At 51.2% G+C, this 19,382-nt stretch overlaps 7 protein-coding genes across 7 annotated transcripts in view; 1 reads left to right on the plus strand and 6 right to left on the minus strand.

Moving 5' to 3' along the window:
- EI97DRAFT_493166 (HET-domain-containing protein) overlaps positions 1 to 2,635 on the minus strand; it is a 3,541-nt gene extending 906 nt beyond the window's left edge. The window contains exons 1-3 of the mRNA XM_033802352.1: positions 1,509 to 2,635; positions 831 to 1,457; positions 1 to 782 (exon numbers count right to left, since the gene is read on the minus strand). Coding sequence (XP_033655495.1) covers positions 1 to 782; positions 831 to 1,457; positions 1,509 to 2,256 — 2,157 coding nt within the window. The 5' untranslated portion in view covers positions 2,257 to 2,635. The remainder of the gene's footprint in view (positions 783 to 830; positions 1,458 to 1,508) is intronic.
- A 1,606-nt stretch (positions 2,636 to 4,241) lies between these two features.
- Positions 4,242 to 4,655, minus strand: EI97DRAFT_360775 (uncharacterized protein; the record flags this gene model as incomplete). Its single annotated transcript, XM_033794949.1, has 2 exons — positions 4,242 to 4,529; positions 4,572 to 4,655. Coding segments are annotated over 2 exons (372 nt in total), but the record flags the coding sequence as incomplete, so codon positions are not given.
- Positions 4,656 to 7,927: 3,272 nt separating this feature from the next.
- EI97DRAFT_488099 (uncharacterized protein) lies at positions 7,928 to 10,789 on the minus strand (the record flags this gene model as incomplete). The annotated part of the gene is made up of 4 exons (XM_033802193.1): positions 7,928 to 8,751; positions 8,799 to 9,492; positions 9,629 to 9,813; positions 9,862 to 10,789. The coding sequence occupies 4 exons, from the start codon at positions 10,787 to 10,789 to the stop codon at positions 7,928 to 7,930; spliced, it is 2,631 nt and encodes an 876-aa protein (XP_033655497.1).
- Positions 10,790 to 12,380: 1,591 nt separating this feature from the next.
- On the minus strand, positions 12,381 to 13,028 carry EI97DRAFT_441243 (uncharacterized protein; the record flags this gene model as incomplete). The annotated part of the gene is made up of 1 exon (XM_033799688.1): positions 12,381 to 13,028. One exon carries the CDS (start codon positions 13,026 to 13,028, stop codon positions 12,381 to 12,383), a length of 648 nt encoding a protein of 215 aa, XP_033655498.1.
- Positions 13,029 to 13,736: 708 nt separating this feature from the next.
- On the minus strand, positions 13,737 to 16,425 carry EI97DRAFT_432051 (actin-binding protein-like protein). The gene is made up of 8 exons (XM_033798076.1): positions 16,295 to 16,425; positions 16,214 to 16,242; positions 16,100 to 16,159; positions 15,906 to 16,048; positions 15,799 to 15,847; positions 15,651 to 15,748; positions 15,139 to 15,600; positions 13,737 to 15,089 (listed from the first exon to the last, which is right to left on the minus strand). The coding sequence occupies exons 1-8, from the start codon at positions 16,326 to 16,328 to the stop codon at positions 14,120 to 14,122; spliced, it is 1,845 nt and encodes a 614-aa protein (XP_033655499.1). The 5' UTR covers positions 16,329 to 16,425; the 3' UTR covers positions 13,737 to 14,119.
- Positions 16,426 to 16,607: 182 nt separating this feature from the next.
- On the minus strand, positions 16,608 to 17,601 carry EI97DRAFT_432052 (PRP38-domain-containing protein). Its single transcript, XM_033798077.1, has one exon. The coding sequence runs from the start codon at positions 17,487 to 17,489 to the stop codon at positions 16,665 to 16,667; it is 825 nt and encodes a 274-aa protein (XP_033655500.1). The 5' UTR covers positions 17,490 to 17,601; the 3' UTR covers positions 16,608 to 16,664.
- A 137-nt stretch (positions 17,602 to 17,738) lies between these two features.
- EI97DRAFT_432053 (uncharacterized protein) lies at positions 17,739 to 19,264 on the plus strand. The gene is made up of 3 exons (XM_033798078.1): positions 17,739 to 17,860; positions 17,947 to 18,424; positions 18,492 to 19,264. The coding sequence occupies exons 2-3, from the start codon at positions 17,989 to 17,991 to the stop codon at positions 19,094 to 19,096; spliced, it is 1,041 nt and encodes a 346-aa protein (XP_033655501.1). The 5' UTR covers positions 17,739 to 17,860; positions 17,947 to 17,988; the 3' UTR covers positions 19,097 to 19,264.
- Positions 19,265 to 19,382: the final 118 nt, after the last annotated feature.

The raw sequence follows: 19,382 nt of genomic DNA on the forward strand, positions 1-19,382 counted from the left end.
GAGTGTCGATGTGTGCTTCGCTCCGAGTGCTTCCTCTTTGCCTTGCAGTGCTCGAATGTACATGGCTTCTGCCTCTGCGAGCTTGCCTTGGTTGGCGTAGAGATCGCCTAGGTTATGCAGTGCCCACTCTATTCGCGTAATATCCACCATCCCATCCGTGATGAAATGTACCTGTTTTACAGCATGTTGAAGGAGCCGCTGCTGAAGGACCCACCACTCATCTACATCCGTGCTAGGAACTTCAGATGCTACACAAGTCAGAGCTACCCTTGCTAACCCATCGTCCCACTTGTCGTTTAGTACCGATATCGTCCATGAGTGCACACAGCTATGCACACCATATCCCGCGGATCCAGGCGACTGTCCAAGTGAAGGTTCTGGATGAGCCAGACCGTATTCGCATAGCAGTCGAACTGCTTCATTAAAGCTCAGTTCATCCTTGGTAAGCTTCTGCACCCACTCGTCGTCCGTAGCGTATGCGTGTTGAAGAAGTCCAAACCACAGGTCTTGCTTATCGAAATATGCCCACAGCTTGAGCAACTGCGCCGATGCCACATTCTGTTCTCGAATCTGATCATAGGCCACCTGCCATGTCGTGTACAGTGAGCGGTCTGCGTACGAATTCAATCTCGGACTCGTCCTCTGGAGTTTCGACCAGGATGCCTCGTACAGCCGAAGATACTCTGCGAAGCTAGTCGTCACGTGCTCCAGATAAGCCCCGGCTGTGGAGAGAGCAAGTGGTAAGCCGTCTAGCTTCATAGCAAGCGCTTTTGCATCGGGATCTATCTCATCAGTTCCGTTCAGCTTATCGGGTACCCAAGTAAACATACCGTTCTTAATGTCTCCTCTTCCAGACGTATTCGATAAGATCTTGAGCCCGTCCTCAAGACTTGTCAGCTTCTGAATGGGGAGACGCCGCCCTTGGGTAACATTCGCTAACCGCGTCGTGATGATGACCGAGCCCTGGTCGCTTTCTGGCAGATACCGGCGCACATCCACTGTTGAGCGGTCGGAATGGTTAGCAGTTCGCGGATTGTCGTAGTTGTCATAGACCATCAGCCAGCGCGTATTGTCCCGGAGATCGAGCCAGGCTTTGACTGCACGAACCACTCGATCTAGGTCTCCTTCCAAGTCCACGTTACGAAGTTCTCTATTCGAAGGATGATGCGTGAGGATTTGCTGAGCGATGCTGCGAAAGCTGAGCCGAAGGGAGTCTTCATCATTCGCATTCAGCCAGAATACCGCCGTGTATTTCTCTTTGTGTCTGCTGATGTATTGGATCGCTAACTGAGTCTTTCCAATTCCTCCAAGCCCGTGCAGGACTACTGCTGATCGGCCACCGTGACCATGAAGCAGCTCATGCATCTTGGACAGTTCTTCTTCTCTAGCAACAAACTCTGCAGCTTCAGGGAGTGACGCAAGGTTAAGTCTGACCGCATATTGTTCGAAGTTAACACCTGTGCGGGTCAGTTCATTGCTTCTATTAGTATAGCTAGGCAGAGGTCTACCTTTGTATAACTTGTGGATTTCTTCTTCTAGCCGTCGGAATGCATGGGCCTTTCCTTCTCCATAGTTTGGCAGCATAGAAACCTCAAACACTCCAATCAAACAGTACGCCTCATCCTCTTCAATCGTGGTAGTGCGGCGCTCCGCCCAGGACCTCCGCTCTTGGATGCTAAAACTCGACAGCGCATAGCCTCGCAGAGCAGCCTTCGCGATGCCAGTAATCTCGTGTATTTCGGACTCGAGCAACACTTTGCTCCCAAGTCGCTCACCCTCGAAGCTAAAGAAGTCCACCAGCTTTGGTGCGATGAGCTCTTGAAGCGTCCAGCCCCGGGTGAACCACCGGCTTGTCTTGAAGGCATCTTTCCACACCTTTTCACTATCCGCTCCACCAGGTTTGGAGACATCCGAGAGGTAGACGTAGCAACGTGCAGCGTTCTGATACCACCGAAACATGGAGTTGATCGCCGCGCCAAGCTCGACCGCATTCTTCTTATCGATGCAGCAGGTGTCTATCCAGAAGTACTGTAGCCCATCAGCTGCGGCCTGCCCCGCGCAGAATTGTATCTTCCTCCACCCAGCCTTGCTGACAGTCTTGCTCACGTCCGCGCCAGTTTCCATGTCCTGGAAAGTGACCTCCTCTGTTTCCCATGTATGAGAGAGTATTGCGTAAGCAGGCACGGCACTGCTGGTCGTTTCGCGAAAGACGATGCTGCCGTCCGGATTGCGCTGCAAGAGGCGTAAGAGAGCCATGGCTACAGGTCGGCTGCGATCTCATGGCACGCGCAACTCGTTCGACTCGTTCGGCTCGTTCAGTCCGTTCGGTCCGTTCAGTGTATCCGCGCAAGGCATTCGAAAGTCAATAAAGTACAAGCAGTCATCGAAGGACGAAGGGTGATAAGGCGGTACAGTGGTGGTTGTACGCGCTGCCCACCAGGCTGCATCGTGGCGCAGCCTGGCCAGCGACGGGACGCTCATGTCGCCTGGATGTTATTGGTAGCTCCGCGCACCGAACCTGGTGCGAACTGTTTGATTCTGAATAATCGCAAACAATACAAGATCCTGCGCAGTTGTTGTCGGAAAGCGAACCTGCTCCAGACAGAGTGCATGCATTTATGAGACAAAGGAGCTGGGCAATGGAAATGCAAAATTCACAAGCCGTTGACACCAGTCGCTCTGTTGCACCACACGCTAACCAGCCACGGACTTGGCTCTGCTGGCTAGTGTGGCTTATGCTACGCCCGTGATTAACGACCACTTAAACATGCAGGTTGCGTCTTGGCACAATCTGGAGAGGGGCGACTAGAACCATCACCCAACATAGACTAAGCAGGAGCATAACGACAAGCACAATATAGTGGACCCATGACAACGAGGTCACTTGGTTATCATTCTAAAACATCTTCGCCTCCGGAGCTCTATATATCTTGGGGACCCTTTCAACCTCTTTACCTTCTGCGCCGCTCGTTCGTAAAAGTTTGGCCGGTCGCTCTACGTCTCTAGCTTCATGCTCCAGTGCTACACTCTTTCGCTTCCGACCACGTTTTCCTTTTCTCACATCGGACTCTTCAGTCGTTACCATAGCCTTGGCAGCTCGTTTTGGCCTCTTTCGCTGCTTTCTTAGCTGCCTTTTAGGCATCTTTCGCAGCGCGTTCCGCTCTCGCCTCCTGGAGATGTTCATAGGTCGCTACCCTCCCTACCCCCAGTATTTCGGGCTTCGTCCTTCGGCGAGTTTTGGCTTCGTTGTTGATCTTGGCCAAGAACTGGTTGTTTTCTTGAAGTAGAGCCCGTTCGGCGAACGATAGTTGGGTGGCATTGGTGAGCTTCTGTACGTGCCTCTGTAGGCGCTGCCTGCTAGTATCATCAAGCGCAAGAGCATCTTGTTTGATCAGATTATGCAGCGATGCAACAGCATCTGCTGTGATTGGCGTTACGGGCGTCTGTAGTACTTGATCCTGCGTACAAGAACCTACCTCTGCCCCGTTGGTTCCGGAAGCAGTTGATCTAGCTAGGGGCTTCGGTATATTACTGAGTACCTTTTCTGGGCTGAAAGGGTAAAGGCAAGCCTTCATCCATCCAGCCCTTATGTTCCTGGACGTGAATGCTTGATCCCTTGCAGGGCTATACAAATAGGTGAAGTGCTCTTTCCCGACTGTTCCTACATATCCTCGCTCCAGCCGCTCGACCTGGTCACGGTAGGCTACCTTAAGTGGGCTGAATACTGAGATGTCGCAGGGCTGAAGCTTATGCGACATGTAAGAGGGGATACGGCATAGGATGATATTATTTTCGAAATAAAATTCTAAGATCTCCAGGGTCTCGTGGGTCCTGAAGCCGTCGCATATTAGTACCCGTGGTTTCTGGTTAGCCTGTTGCCTGGTCTGGGGGTCAAATACAAGCTTGAGCCACTGCAAGCTAAGATAGGAGTCCATATAACCGCTGTCCGAGAATGCATAATGCCATCCCGGGGTGGCATATATGCTCCAGTTGGATCGATAGGTCGATGCAGGCTAGATGATTATAGGGTTTAGATACCTACCATCGGCACTCACGTATTCGATAGCGGTAACCGTCATTCGCTTAATGCACACACCTCTGTACCCTCGCTGGTTGTCCTTGCAGACAAGAACCTTAATGGAATTTAGCTTGGATAGCATAACACCAGTCTCGTCCATATTATAGACATTCTCCCGCAGAACGGCTGGGTCCTGCAGAACCTTTCCAATCACCTGAAACCAGTGTATGACCTTATCATAGATATTATAACGGTTCCAGTCCAGTGCCGCAGCTTTACTCGCTTTGAGATCTGGATGGCGTTTGTAGAAGGACTGGGGCCAGTTCTTCCCGGGAGGCTTGCATGGATGGTTCGCGGGTGCACGTCGGCGGGCGAGACTAAAGGCTATCGAACCTAGATACTTTATCCGGACAGGGCGGCCAAGAGCATCTTGATGGGCTACAAACTTAGCAAGGGCTTTCTCTTCCCACGGGTGGAGATATTGTTGGCTCTGTGCCTTCTCTTCAAGCGACTACCGCCTGCGGTTACGATGCTGGAGAGTTGTGCGAGGCACACCACGATAATCGGCCAAAGCGCGAAACGGTTTTGACACGCACGGAAGGACACCTAAGGCCAGTGCCTGGCTGGCTCCGTCCATGTTGACTTGTTGTGGTGATTGGGGGATGGGTGACACGACAAAGGCTGAGTGCTAGCTTCCAGGCCACTACAGGAAGGCGACGATAGGACATGTAGCCAGATAGAAATGGCACGTGATCGTAGAGGCTTCTAACGTTAGAAGGCTACCGCCATGCGCCACAGCTTGTCCCGGGAGCATGGGCTACCCAAAGATACAGTACAATACAATACGACACATGTCAGCTCGTCTAGAATGCCAAGGATCACGCCACGTTACAAACCTTTCAATCCCGCCCTCTCATCTACTCGGAGAAACTCCCGGAATCAGTATTCGTAAGCTATAACTAGACTTTTAGAATCGAATCTATATCTCTCCATAGCGGTAATTTTCCCTTAAAGCTCCGTTTCTAGGAAATATTCTAATACTGGCAATTTAGCAAGGGTACTTAAGCAGAGCAACGATAGAAGGGGCGAACGAAAAGATCCACAGGGCAACCAAACGTATAAAAATTTCGTTGCGCGTCGGTACCCTAGTAAGGAAAGGGATAAAGAATAGCTAATATCCGTCCCTGGGTTACCGGACACCCCCTGTGACCGGACAAACCATCGGTACTTTGACTTTCAGTAACTAGAAAACACATGCGCACAACGAATATTGCTATAATTCTATAAAATTAGCCTGCTATAACTAATGCTGAATGCCCATGATCCACCCTTCCCCAAAAATTACGTTTGCATCGTCGCCTCCGAGCCTGATTTGCACAGCGCCTTCTTTCGTGACATAACACGCTTCCTTCCCTATAGCGCCAACCTCAAGCCTTTTTTGCTCTGATTTTTTGTAGAATAGCTTTGCCCTAGCCTCGAAACCTCCCTCTGATACTAAGACGTTATCATCAGCCCTATGCGCACTGCGGGGCGTGATTTGATGCAGCGTCGCCCCGCCGATTAGTACTTCCAACGGAAGCGAACCACCAATCCATGCTAATGCGAAATGATCCCGCACGTCTTACGTCATGCACCGGCGAGTGTTTCATTGCAAGATATGTGGCCGTGCGGGTTGGACCAGTGTTCGGATTATCGCTAAATCCGACTTAGGATTGGGCGCAGTGATAAGGCAAAGGCCCGGTTCCTTGTTTAGTCAGCCAACGCGTTTCCAGCGGCGAAACCAGCTTCGACACAGCGATCCCACACACCTTGAGATGCAGTCCAACGCACAGCGAGTCCTAAATCGCGATGTTTGGCTGCTGTTATCGACTAAATGAGATTATTTTATCAGCATCTTGATTCGTCATGATCATGCAGTGGTTGAATTATTGCACCCTACCTGCCTCGTTGATCAACTCTTACCCATTGATTTGAGCTATTCACACAGCTATCATTTCATCCAAACGCAAACGCAGATGATACTTGGGAGTTATCATTCTGGTATGACGGCATCAGGGCGTTCGCTTAGACTCGGGAGTGGCAGGTATTCTGGTTTCCTCGGAGTATATGTTCGCTTAGTTCGACTTAGGCAGCATGCAAGGTTCCTATGCGTGGTGTCTTAGAGTTCCTGATTATAGGTATAGCTGTGTCCCACCTCCATGGAGAGTACCACACAAGACGATGGTGGTAGAGGCATGCTGAGGCTGCTTTGGACGCCATCGCCGTGAGTAGCGAGGCAGTGCTGGAGACGTTTCTCGAGAGAGAGGCTGGTCATTGCTTCCATGAGGTCTTGACATGATGTCACACCTGTCATGAGTAGGTAGACTACAATTGTTTAACTATGAAAGCTGCAATATGTGACTTGCTTGCCTCTGTGAGTCAAGGTCTGATCGCCTCTCCACGCATTACGCATTTCAGAGTCTTGGATTTCATTGTCATAACTTCATGATTCAGTCAACCAGTCCGAAAGCCGTTCCGCAAATCGTATGCTCTCTGCGTAAAGGAATATCCCAGGATTTTGGAGATATTGGAGAGATGATCGGCACCACTTTTTCTTTGCTAGGTTTACATTGCCAAAACCTATGCCTTGAACAATATATTCACCAAGTCAACACTAGGTCTTCGATTCGGAAGAACAATAGGCATACGTGATTACAATGTGACAGCACGATATATGCGAGTCAACGCACTCAGGACACTCTATTACCAACGCTTTTCGTACTCTCGTTATTCTGCTCTCATACACTGATCCTAAATTCCCATCACCACAACCACCACTCACACTATTCCCTACACGATCAGCACATACCCTCCTCCTCAAAATGCCACCACCAACCCCACAGCCCTCCACCTTCTCAAAACCAACACGCGCTCCCCCTAGGACCTCAGCCTCGCCTGCAGCCACCTCCTAACCCCGTTCCCATCCCTCCTAGCAACCCACCTCCGCTACTCCGCCAACTACACAGTACCCCTTCCCACCTCCCCGTCCCTACCACACCATCCGTATTCGCAAAAACAATCGACACCCACCTCCACTGCATCCGCTACAACCACGGCATCGCAAACGCCTTTCCCAAACCCGCGACTGACCCCGTCACCGAACGGACCAACCGCAAGCGCGAGAAGCGCTACCAGAGGTACAGGAAGAAGTACATCGGTATGCTTGAGAGCGCTGCTGTGTGCTATCGTGCTGCATTTTAGTGACGTGCTTAGGGGATATAGTGTCTGTTCGAATCGGCAGTTCAACGAGGACGTGCATAATGAGTCGAATGCGTTTAGTTGGCGGTTGTATCCCTGCGTTAATGTGCCGCTGGAGGTTGGGCATGGGGATTGGGATGCTTCGTTGAAGACGAGGTGTGATGAGTTCGGGATGGTTCATTCGAGGCGGGGGTATTGTGCGATTGAGGACTAGACAGGTCATAGAGGTGTATGCAACACACATTCCCCGGAGACGGAAACCTAAGCACTTGGTCTTCTTGACCGGAACAAAGTCTAGGTTCGTTCAGTTCCATCACAAGGACCGGCGCATTCCGCAGTCATTCTTGGTAGAGTAGCATCACAGCAACCCTGACAATGTTGTACAATAGCCATGCAGTTTATTACTATTCAAACTAAATCGAGGAAGAAGAAAAAAAAGGAAGATATGCAATGTAGAGAGGTAAGATGCTAGATGTCCAAATGCAGGAACCTGTGCACGTATGAGAGCCAATGTCTCACGTACGGGATAAAAGCCAGAAAGAGAACGGTGTTCAGAGAAGAAGTGCCAGTGAAAGGAAGAAATGAGAATCGAGAAGCAAGTAAGATTGGTCGCTTAATAAATCAGGAGAAGCACTCGGAGTCCCAAGATAAAAGAGAGAAATAGGGGGACCTTCAACTGCGGACAAAATTCCTTCTGTGGAATAACTTCGTGCGTGGCTTCTTCGTGTCCAGGTCCTGCTTTATATTAGGCATTGAAGCGATTGTTGCTTTCCGTTTCCCAGACTCGTCGAAAACAGACTTGATGTCGGGTTCCCGCACTGCAGTGGCATTGCTGTTCGCAGTATACTCGTTCCTGACGCTTTCCGGAAGCATTTGCTGGAGTTTGCCAACCATGTCTTCTAGCTGGGGGAGCAGCTCTCCCAGGCGATGACGAATCTCAGACCCTATTGGAGTAATCTCGTACTCGACGGGAGCTAGTTCACTGAGCATCTTACTGTATTCCTCCAAGTCTTTGTCGATGCGTTCGATGTATCTGCTTAGAATGTCCGAGATGAGAGTGTTGACATAGTGTTCAAAGCCTTTCAGCACTCTGTCCACAAAGTGCTTCTTGGGGTCAAGAAATAAAGCGTGAATTTTCTTCCTCTGGAATCCGATCCTAGGCTCCGCATATTTGGGACGATTCCTTGTTGTCCAACCCGTGATTTGCGGGAAGGCTTTGAAAACTTGGTCGAACAAAGGCTCAGTGACCGAGGACATAAAGTTGGTCTGTCTTCCGTCTTCCATCGTCGCCCTCCGCCTGATGTACTCCAATTTCGTCTTGATTTCTTTCACGCAGCTCAGCGCCTTGACTCGAATAGACAGTTCATATGGCTTGTATTGTCTCTTAGCCTCTTCGGTTGTTGATACACCGCAAGTTGGCTTTTCCATTTTCTCTCTGAGTTTCTGATGCACGAACTCAATCGCCTTGATAAGAAGATCGCCAGAAGACTGAAGGGCTTGCGATTGGGTCGCATACCACTTTTTGAAGCCCGGCGCAAAACACGTGCGAGGTCTTCATTCCAATTGCAACCTTTCTCCAGACCCTTGGCCTTGGAGACGCCTGGAGGAATGGTGCCACTGCTTTTCAGGATTCTGTTGAGAGTTGGTCCTTTGAGTATAAGCCATGAGCCGATCACTTTGTCAACCTTGTTTATATAATGCCGGGACTCTGCATGCATCTTGACCATGCTTTTGGCGGTTTGCTTCTGGAATTCTTCCTTAATGTAATCCAGCAGCTGCGGGACCAGAACCGCACGGAGCCTGCCGAAGTCATTTGCAATGTCTCGATAACCAGTATTCCGCTCGGAGGAATTGACCACCCGCTTGATCTTGCTAACGATGTTAGGTACTTCGTGGAAGAGGTGTGCAGTGTAGTCCTGTAGATTTCTGTCGGCCGGCAAGGAGAACAGGTATTGCCTCAGTGATGGAATCCCAGTTTCCACCGGCGAAAGCGCCGGCTGATCCATAAACATAAGTTTGTCACTCTTCAGCCAGGTCATATAGTCCGCCGCTGAGACGTGAAACGTCTGAAGAACCTCGCCCGGGTTACGCCCGTTGAGCTTTAGGGCGAGTTCCTTGGATACATGTGAAGCCCGTTCAGCGATTTTTCGTTGCTTGCGCTTGCGCTCAAGATATGTTTTGTACTTGCTAAACACATCGCTCTGTAAAGTGTCTCCATTCTCTTCCGCTTCGTTCCACTTTGCTTAGGCCTCGCGGATGGACTTTTAATTTCATCATAGCCAGGTCCTGAACACTGAGCAAGCTGGTTCTCGGATATGGCCTGGGGTTGTTAGAGCTATGGGCCGGAAGATCAAATTCAATCTAGAAACTCACGTCAATTTTCGTTGCCACCAACTTCACATTATCAATGCCGTGGTTGGTGATCGCAGCACGAACACTGCTAATGACCATGTCGTCAGAGGAAATCCGGATAGTATCAGCAACTATGATCTCCACGTCCACCATATCCTTAACTTCGTCTGCAAAGCGAGCACGGGCGGTGTTTGTGTCTCCCCAACCTGTCGTAGTCAGTAACATGCTTATTCCGTATTGTTGGAAAACATTACCAGGCAAGTCCCAGATTTCAATATTTTGTTCGAGGAGGGGGTCCGAGAACTGGATTGTGACACAGCTCACCAAAGGCCACAAAGACAACTGGCCCTCTACCTTGGTCATAAATGGTTTTACTTCTTGCAGGAGCTCTTGTGGGCTGTTCCCTGCGAATATCGCAACCCGCCGGGTTTCAACCATGTCTACTTGCAGCGATTTGAGTGCTGCCGCGCATCTCAGCTGACAAAAGGTCAAAAATTCGCCGGTCCGGTAGTTATCCACGTTCCAGACTTGCTGAAAGTTCTCTTTTCCCTCGAAAATTGTATAGAAGAGCTCTTCCGCTGTGTCTGCTGCACGTCGGTCAAAATGGTCTTGTGCTTGCAAACCGGAGTTTGACGTCTCGTCCTCATCCAACTCTTCGTCCGGATGGTGTACATGGAAAAACGCGCGGGCATAGCCTGCCAGCATATTGTCTAGCTCTCCAGCCTTCAGAAATGCGACTTCCGCGGTGTATTTCTTCATGGCACTAGAGGAGTCTCGACCATCCAGTTTGTACCGCAAAATGGTACTAATGCAAGCCTGTCCATCCGCCCCAGTCAGTGACAGACCATCACGCTCGAATGTGGCGTTTATGAGCAGGCTTTTACCAGCACCTTGTGGTCCTACGAGCGCAATTCTGATAGGATCGCGGCGCTTTATTTGTCGTAGAGCTTCGACTTCATCACGAATGTGCTTTAACTCTTCATCTTCCTCAGGAATCTCATCGAACGAGCTGCAGAGGACGGCTTGCATTTTCTTTTGACCGTCGTCGATATCGTGGACGCGTACCAGCCAGTAAGGATGTGGGATCCTGACCTCCTTCGAAGAGTCATAACGAGGCGCTGACCGGTTCTCTTTTAAGTATACGGCGAAAGATTCTGAGTCAAAGACATCTGACGCAGACATAGCTGGAATATGTCTCAAGTCCGTCAATCTCGTTCGAGTACGGTTAGCCATGCGAACTTGAAGTAAGCAAGGGATGTCTTTACTTATAGGAGATAGAAGTGGGGTTTTAGTAAGAGGCAAGGCTATATTCAGAAGGCGGAGATTCTTTAATGTGGAACCGGGAATGGTGGGGGCGATAGATTCAGAGAGTAAATTCCGAAGGAGGGCTACTTGAAGCGGTCGAAATCCGTGCAGGACGGTCCCAGAATGAAGGTGCAATGAGAAATGTTAGGTAAAGAAGGCTTAGGCAGTGTGCTGTGAGCGGATGTAAGAGGAGGGTTCAAGAGATGGTAGCAGAGAAGCACGAGTAGTGGACGAAAGTAAACTTTAGACGAGCCAACGGAGGATGGAGATGAAAGGAAGAAAAGAGAGGTGCGAGATGAGGATAGATATAAGTACTCCAAGCTGGGTGCGGCGGTGAGCAAGATTGAGGATTCAGCGGTGTAGATTCGTGAGAGTTCAAAGTTGACCCGAGTTGAGACAGTACACCTCTCACCCTCACTTTGAAGGTAGGAGGGCAAACTCAAAGAAATGCCACCTACTTAGACACACCTCAATCAACAACCGCATGCTCATAGCCAGGACACGGTACCGCGTAGACAAGTCCTCTCCCCGCGTGATGCAGTAGGGCTGAAGGACAGCAATGCTATCAGTATTCCTCAAACGAAGCCGACAAAGAGGAGGACGCTGGGCCGGATTCGCGGACCACTGATACATCTAGCAGAGCTCTACCGATAAGCACTCTGAGTTGTACTTTGTCCGAATGTACATATCTTACCATGCATTCACCCTTTCAGCGAATAGAACCACGACGCGATAACTCACATTCTTCGCGCCTCTCAGGTCTTCTGTCCATATGATCGAGGAACATGACGGACGCATCCTACCTGCATATCAGAAATAAACCGGAACCCGTCGTTGCACGATGTAGATGTAGATATGCGATGACGGCGCGTCATCGTCAGTTTAGGTCCCGCTACACGTAGGAATCGAAGCACGCGTCGCTCATACAGCAGCAACCAGGAACACAGTTGCAAAAGACAATGCAATTTCGATGTACGATGTGATGGAACACAGAAGAGACTGCGAGGTTGGCGGATGTATGAGGAAGGGTTGTTGCTCCTGTAGGCTTCGCTCCGATGTTTGGCCGTGATTAGATATTGCGGAAAGAAGGACGGACGACAGGCAGCTCCTTCCAAGATTCCTTTGGACTGCCTAGCTATCAATCGATTTGCCGTGTCCATGACTTTATGTTATTACTCTATGTGTCTGCATGGTTCCTTGCTCATCCGTCCAATGCATGCCATGATCATGCCGTCTCCTCTATTGCACAAGGAGAGGCCATCACCATTGAAGTCGGGAAGAACTTCAATTTTTCAAACAAACATGCATGTCACAAGCACAACACCGAGCCTGGTTGTTTCTTCAAGAGTCCGAGAGCATCGGCCTCCCTATTTTTCAATTGGTATTACTTGTTTCTCTATCCTTCATACACTCGGTCTCCAACCCCCCTCGTCGCCATCAATTCTCAACCCTAACGACAACCCATCACCTACAAGACCATCAAACCCGCAGCAGCACCAACAAGCGCCATCACGCCCATCTGGACACCGACGACACTTCCAGCACCAGTTCCCTCCACAATCGAAGTGCTAGGCTCCGCCGGCTTGTAGCTAGCCGTACCATTGGCAGCAGGATAGCCACTACCCGTAGCAGTGATGAGAGTAACCGGCTTCGTGATGGTAGGCAGGTAGGCCGGCGCGGAGGTCACGGCGGGATACTCGCTGCTCTGGCCCGCAGTCGGCGCACTGCTCTCAGCAGGGTAACCGTTTCCATATCCGGCACCGGGCTTCTGGCTTTCCTCACCGTACGCGGGAGTTTGCTCGGGCGTCTCGACTTCCACGGGCGTAGACTTGGGCGTCGCAATCTGGCCGTCGGGGCCCCAGCCGGGCATGTAGCTGGGCTTGTAGGTCTCGGTGCCCTTGTATGCCGCGCATCCGGGAACGTTGGTCTTGGGAGGAGCGCGACCGCCGCCGCAGTCAAGGAACTCGCAGATTTCGCCGGTGCCGGGGACCCACCAGATCATGGATGCTTCGCCCCATTGGTTGGTGGTGGCGGAGGACGTGCAGCCGCCAATGTCGGTTTTGGCGGCAGAAAGGGCGGCGAGGGCCAGAGTGATGAAGGTGGTGGTGGTATGCATTTTGAAGTTTGTGGTGGTGATTAGGTGTTTAAGTGGTTGGTAGAGGATTAAGGATAGATATGTATCTTCTTCTTTCTTTTTTCGATTAAAGAGAGTGGCAGCAGTCAAAAAATGACAGCAATATCAACAGCGAACAAGCGAATGAACGGATGACCGAAGGTGGAGAAGAGAAAGAAGGAAAGGAAAAGACGAAAGGGGGTCAGAAGACATTTTTATAACCGACCAGCATCCTGTGGCAAGAATGAGAAAGGGACCCGGCTCCATGATCCTTCGGTTGGTCTCATGCTCCTTGCCTAAGTTGCATTGCATCCTAGCAAGGTTGCCATCTAGCGCGACAGACTCCTCCATGGACCTATCGGCGAAGCCGTCTGGTTGGCTGATGCGTAAGACAGGAGATTTCAGGGGTAAAGTAATTCTCGCGGTCGTTCTCCAGGATCTTTCAAGACGAACAAACAAAGCAAAATCCGACTGAAGGACCAACGTGAGCACCAGAACACCTGCTCGATGAAGTGCTGTTGGAAGAAGAAAAACCCGAGGTTGATCAGCGGAGGCTGCGGAGCTGGAACCTGGAGATTGCGAGATTGGCAGTGAGGCTCTTGCAGGGGAGCGAATTTAGCATTGGCGCCGTTGGAAAAGCTCAAAGCTTAATTCGATTCATGTCAGACTATTTTTGGCACGTCCCTATTCGAAATCCCATAGAACTATTCGCTCTCGGCAAGATGCATGGTATTCATCAACCCCACTGCGGATGAAAATTCAACGGTGTGAAGAGTGAAGAGGTCTTCGTGGATAGATATTTCACCACTCGCTAATTGAACGAAACACTCCATGTGCTTGCATCAGTGATATGGACAGCTAGACCACACCTGCAGCCCAAGATTGAACAGCACCAGATCTAACGCGTTGACATGCCCACTTCGCATTCACAGGGATCGCAATGTTTACAATGTGTCGCGCCGAGTGATGGCTCGCATGTCGTTGTTGACTTCCCGGATATAGAAAAACAGACAGTGGATGATCGCGCCGCATTGCTCTCAAGGTCAGCACTTGTGAGGACAACCCGGAGACGCAGCAGGAGCGCTCAGTTACTATCATGACCTCGCTTCCTCAAGTTCCAGCTCCAACTGCCTGATGCGCTCATCCTTCTCTCGGCTTGAGCTACCACTGCTTTCGAGTTTCGATTCCAGGGTTGTGACTTTCCGCATAAGCAGTGCGATCTGGTCCGATTGATCCGCTAACACCTTGTTCTGTTGCTCCAGTGTAGACCTGATGTCATGAAGGAATTCCTTAATCCCGCCGGTAACGGAAGCGGCTGTGGTGGGAGCAGGCTGCGAAGCCGGTGCGGCCGGCTCAGCGGACACAGCAACGGAGGGTACAGCACTCGGGGTAGCGGCAGGTTTCGCTGGCTCAGGACTTTTCACTGCCGTCGGACTACGCGGCTTCTCTTCTGCTTTGACAGCGGCTACGGATGGACGCTCAACAGGTTTGGGAATGTTTTCGAAGCTGGAGGCGTCGTCATCGGACGATTCCTCCTCGTCAGCGAACTTTGAGGCTTGACTAGCAAGAGATGCCTTGTTATCATTGACAGATGGAGAAGGCCCTTGAGCCTTCACTGGAGGAGCAGTGGCTGCAGGAGCAGGCTTGGGCGCCTCGGCCTGGGTAGGTGGTGCGCTCTGAATGGGCGCAGAGGTCGTTGGGGGCTTATAATCCGATGGAACCTCTTCAGGCGCGCCACCCTCGTATATACTCTCCAGCGAAATCTTTGGCGGCAGCGCAGTCTTGCCACCAAACCACTCGGACGCTGTGGTGCCTGGCTTGAGACCGGTAGTGGGAGGATAGATGTCACTCTGAAACATCTCGGACCTCCGAGGGACAATGAAAGAGATGGGTTCGATGTATGAGTCGTTGACAGTCTTGAAGCAGCGCAGAACTTCGTTCTCGTGCAAGTTGATGCCCCGTTTTGGCAAGAACGCTATACCCCTCTGTGGATCGGACGATTTGTATTCAGAGAGGTACTCGAACTTGTCATGCTCATATTCATAGTACCGGATGTTGCCATCACTGTGGAAGTCAGCAAAGCTGTGAGGCCTTAAACGCAGAGCAGTCTTACCCCTTGCCAGCAAGGTACAGGCACTGTGTGCCATCATCCCAGAAGGGCATACAGACACCAGAGATGCTATCGAGGATCTGGAAGCCACCAATAGGCTCTTGGGGTGCGCGAGCATCCCACAGCCCCAGCTGACGGTCGCTCATACGGGAGAATCCAGTCGTCGCAATACGATCATGTTCGCCCATCCACACAGCTCGGCTGTTCTTTGCACCTGGATGACCTGGAACCTCTTGAGCGGGCTTTTCCTGCCTGACATCCCAGATTCTCAGTTTCTTGTCACGGCTGGTTGTGACTAGGAATGCCCCATCAGCGCTCCAGGATAGCGACTGGACAATGTCGTTGTGCTTGAGATTCAATTTCGCCACACCACCCTCGACGTCCCATATCTTCACGGTGTAGTCGCCAGAGGCGCTGGCAAGTACGTTCTCGGCGGCTGGGTTGAAGAGGACGTGGCCAACCTTTCTGTTACAATGGTCAGTGGCCAGTGTGACATTGTGGTTAGGGAGACGAACCGCATATGACCGCTCAGGCGGGCAACAGGCGCAACGTCGGCCGGCTCCTCTGCATCCGTATGGAGAGTAAATCCCTCTGGTACTTTCCATATGAAGACCTGCACTTCTTGAGTATGTATCCCCTGTGTGATCGAGGAACACGGCGCACCTTTCCATCATCGGACGCGGAGGCAATCAGCGAGTCGTTGAAAGGGCTCCTACATGTAACTGTCATTGCCTGGTCCCACACAGGAGCACTCGGGAAATTTCCCTTACCAGTCCGTGTCCAATACCGCAGCCGTGTGTCCGCGAAACAGGGGAATCTGCTCGGGTAGGCGGCCCTTCTCATTGATGGGAATGACAGCAAAAGCGCCTCCACCACTAGCCTCCCAGTTGACGGAGATGTATTCGGGGTTCGCCTAGGCCGAGAGTCAATCTCGGAGCTTCTCTATGCCATGGCGGAGGCTTACCTTAATCAAATTGGTATCCCAGGCGTTCTTCGAAATGCGAAGGTTATCGTAGCATTGTTCCTGCAGCCATATCAGAATCAAGTCACTGAAAAGCTCAAGGCTACGCAACCGTACCTTCTTCGTCCCGCGACCGAAGACGTGTCCTGTATTGGTATATTCAGTCAGGAGTTGAGGCAAGGCGCATGAGCTACCTACGGTATTTGGACGCCCTCACAAAGCGGCCAGCCATGATTCTGCGTTGGGCGATTCGTTCCTGTAATTCTATTCACAATGAAAGATGTGATATATGCACCTGAGGCCGAGGCACCGAGAGATTGGAATTCGTGGTAGGAAGTATATCAGCGAGTTCAAGGCGCATTGAGCGCGCTTGGCGTGGACCCTTGCTATGTTTACCATTTGCAGTTAGCTTATAATTTCTCCCCGCCATGCACAATAGAATAAGCAGCATGGAATCATAAAAGCTAGTTGAGGAAATGTAGAATTATATTTCTTTAGAACCGTGCCTTATCCAGACACTTACTAGTTACATACTTGAAATGCAGGGGGTATCATAGACTACTGTATTTTAGGCGCTTGAGGAGATCGGACTGCTCAAAGGCCTGCGATCTTCTCTCTGGATGGTCCAGTCTCCAACATCCATTTCCACTGGCGAACGCGATGCACCTGCATCCGAAGTCACCATCTCCTCATCATCTTCATCTTCATCAGGCAGCAGCTTTTCCCTAGGTTCCAATAGGTCCATATCCTCCAGTTCCTGTCGGGGCTTCAGCCTCCAAAGGGTCGTGCCGCAGACGTGGTTCTTAGTCAAGAGATCGTCAACGAATTCGTCGACGTAAGTCAGGGTGAAGCCATCCTTCGTCCTCTTCCTGATTTTGCGGAAATCCTTGAGTAGCGGCTCCAGATGTTGATATATCTCCACAGGTTTCCAGGTCAGACGTATGTAGAAAGCGGCCAGACAACGCAGATACTTGAACTCAATAGGCTTTTCTTTAGTGACTTCATTAGCTTTGCCATCATTATCATTAGAGACTTCCTCAGTCTTGCCATTCTTGTCTTTCAAATCTTCCTTAAAGTTCAGATACTCAAGTATAATGTCTTTCTCCGGCGCCAATTCGAGCAGCCTGAACGCTAGGCAAAGGAACGGGGTCGGTTTCCCTGTTATGCCATATGTTCCACCGATGTATGTAAGGTTTGCGGCCTGGTCGCATAACGTTGCGGCATTCAGGCGAGAACAGCACTCCATCCAATATATTGAGGTGGTGATGCGATCCCGTACTGGCTTGTCGAAAAGCGTGGTCGGCGCTACCCCTTGGATGGAGCGGCCACGATGGCCTAGGGGTTTGAGGGACATGTTTCGGCTAGGATTCTGGTCCTCTTCGCTGCTCGGCATGATGGTGTGTGGATTTTCGAGGTGGTGACTGAGGGCTTTGACTTCCTGTGATAGTGCGACCGCGCATACGGCGGGAGTCGTTGCAGTTGTGAGGCGATGAGGTTGGAGGCTGAGACGGAAGTAGGTGGTGGAGCTGCCTGATCTCGGAAACCCGCCAAGACAATTGAGGTAGTCACGTGATGTTGCCTAGCCAACCGATATACATACGCCCACAACATAACGTCACACAACCTCATCCGCATCTCTGCACCAGCGACATCCAGTCCGAGTCTTCATGGACCGCATTCCCAACTGTGCTACCCACATTCGCGATTTGTTTGCTTGTTAAGCGATGGGGAAGTTGTTACTCACGTCCGGGCAAGTGTCCATATTGCTTTCTTCATGTATCAGTAGGTAATCGCAATCCGCGTACTACAGTGGCGCCCTTATTTACAGGAATGGGTCTGACTAGCCTTCAGTATTCGTATTCACAGTTGTTCTTTTCCTTTCTGGTTATGTCATGCAGCAAAGAACGGTATCTAGTCTGCAAGCAGCCATAAGACCTAATAAACCGAAACCGTTGCCCATTCCGAAGCCAGTAGAACCTCCCACACTGGATGTGAAGTGGGCGAGACCTCTGGGGGCACGACCAGCGGTGGATGAGTCCGTGGAACAGATGATTGCAGCACAGACTCTCGACTGGAGCCGGCTAGGCTATGTGCAGCTTGTCAGAGAGCATGGGGAGCTATGTAGTGCGGTCATGTTGCTCGCAGACCTGCATGGTCTGAAGAGCCCCGCAAAGAGACTGCTTCTGTTCCCCAGGGCATGGTTGAAGAAGAATGACGATGATGCCTATGACCCTGATATGACAACGACGAGAAGACTGCTGCGAACCGCAGCAAGGCGGTATGGTGTCTCCTTGATTCCCATGGAGACCATCGTGGATGGCGCAGATGGTGAGACCCACCCACGGACATACAAGTCTCCCTTGCATAGGACGGAACCAACAGCTGACCCTTCTAGACTCGTTGCCTTCTTCATACTCGCTCGCTAGTCTTTATGCCTTGACAGACTATGAGCGTCTCATATATCTTCGAGCGCCGGGTACGCTGTTGGACGCATCAGCTCTGGACTCTTTACTCGCCTTCTCCAAATCTGAGCCGTTAGCGGCATATCCAGCGACACCAGAGCGCAAAGCTCTTTCGACTTCGTTGCTGCTCATCCACCCGTCTCAAGACGTATACCGCCAGCTGAAAGAGTTGCGTGTCGCCCAGCCCCTGACCGATCTCAGCCTATTCCGGAGGTCATTTCCCGTACCGGACGCGCTCATGTCGGAGTGGTCAGTGTCCATGGGCAACCTGGTGTATGAGTCGCAGAAGTTGCGCGAGGCAGTTGACGACTTCAATGCGACGAAATTCGAGGAGACGACGACTTTCGTGCGGCTCTCGGATCCCGAATTGCCAGGGCCAGAGTTCGATGTCCCGTACTATCAACGAGTCGAGCTCCGGCCGGAGAATGAGGATGCGCGAAGGATGTGGGACGGCCTCTACGAGCGGTTTCGGCAGCGGCGCATGGAGGTGTGTGGGCTCGATCTAGAATACTGGAGGAAGCCCGTGCTCGAAGCTTGATGTAATAGAGCTAAGCCAGCGGCAATCATGCATGCTGTGTATGAGGAACGATGAATGTAGATATTTGAATTCCCCAGCGCCATGTGCCATGCGTCGCTGGTCCGGCACGCAACGACGGAAACACGCGCAAGTAGGAATTCTGAGCTCTCCTGGGCCGTACCAACAACGCCAAGTTCTTTGATGTCAGAACCGTCTGCGAATGATGAGCGAGGAACGATAACAAGTAGATCTATGATCTATGACGGGGGCCGACGGGCCTCTAATCCTCGCACCCTTGCAGCCCACC

This window comes from Westerdykella ornata (assembly GCF_010094085.1).
Source record: "Westerdykella ornata strain CBS 379.55 unplaced genomic scaffold EI97scaffold_6, whole genome shotgun sequence".
Taxonomy (NCBI): Eukaryota; Fungi; Ascomycota; class Dothideomycetes; order Pleosporales; family Sporormiaceae; genus Westerdykella; species Westerdykella ornata.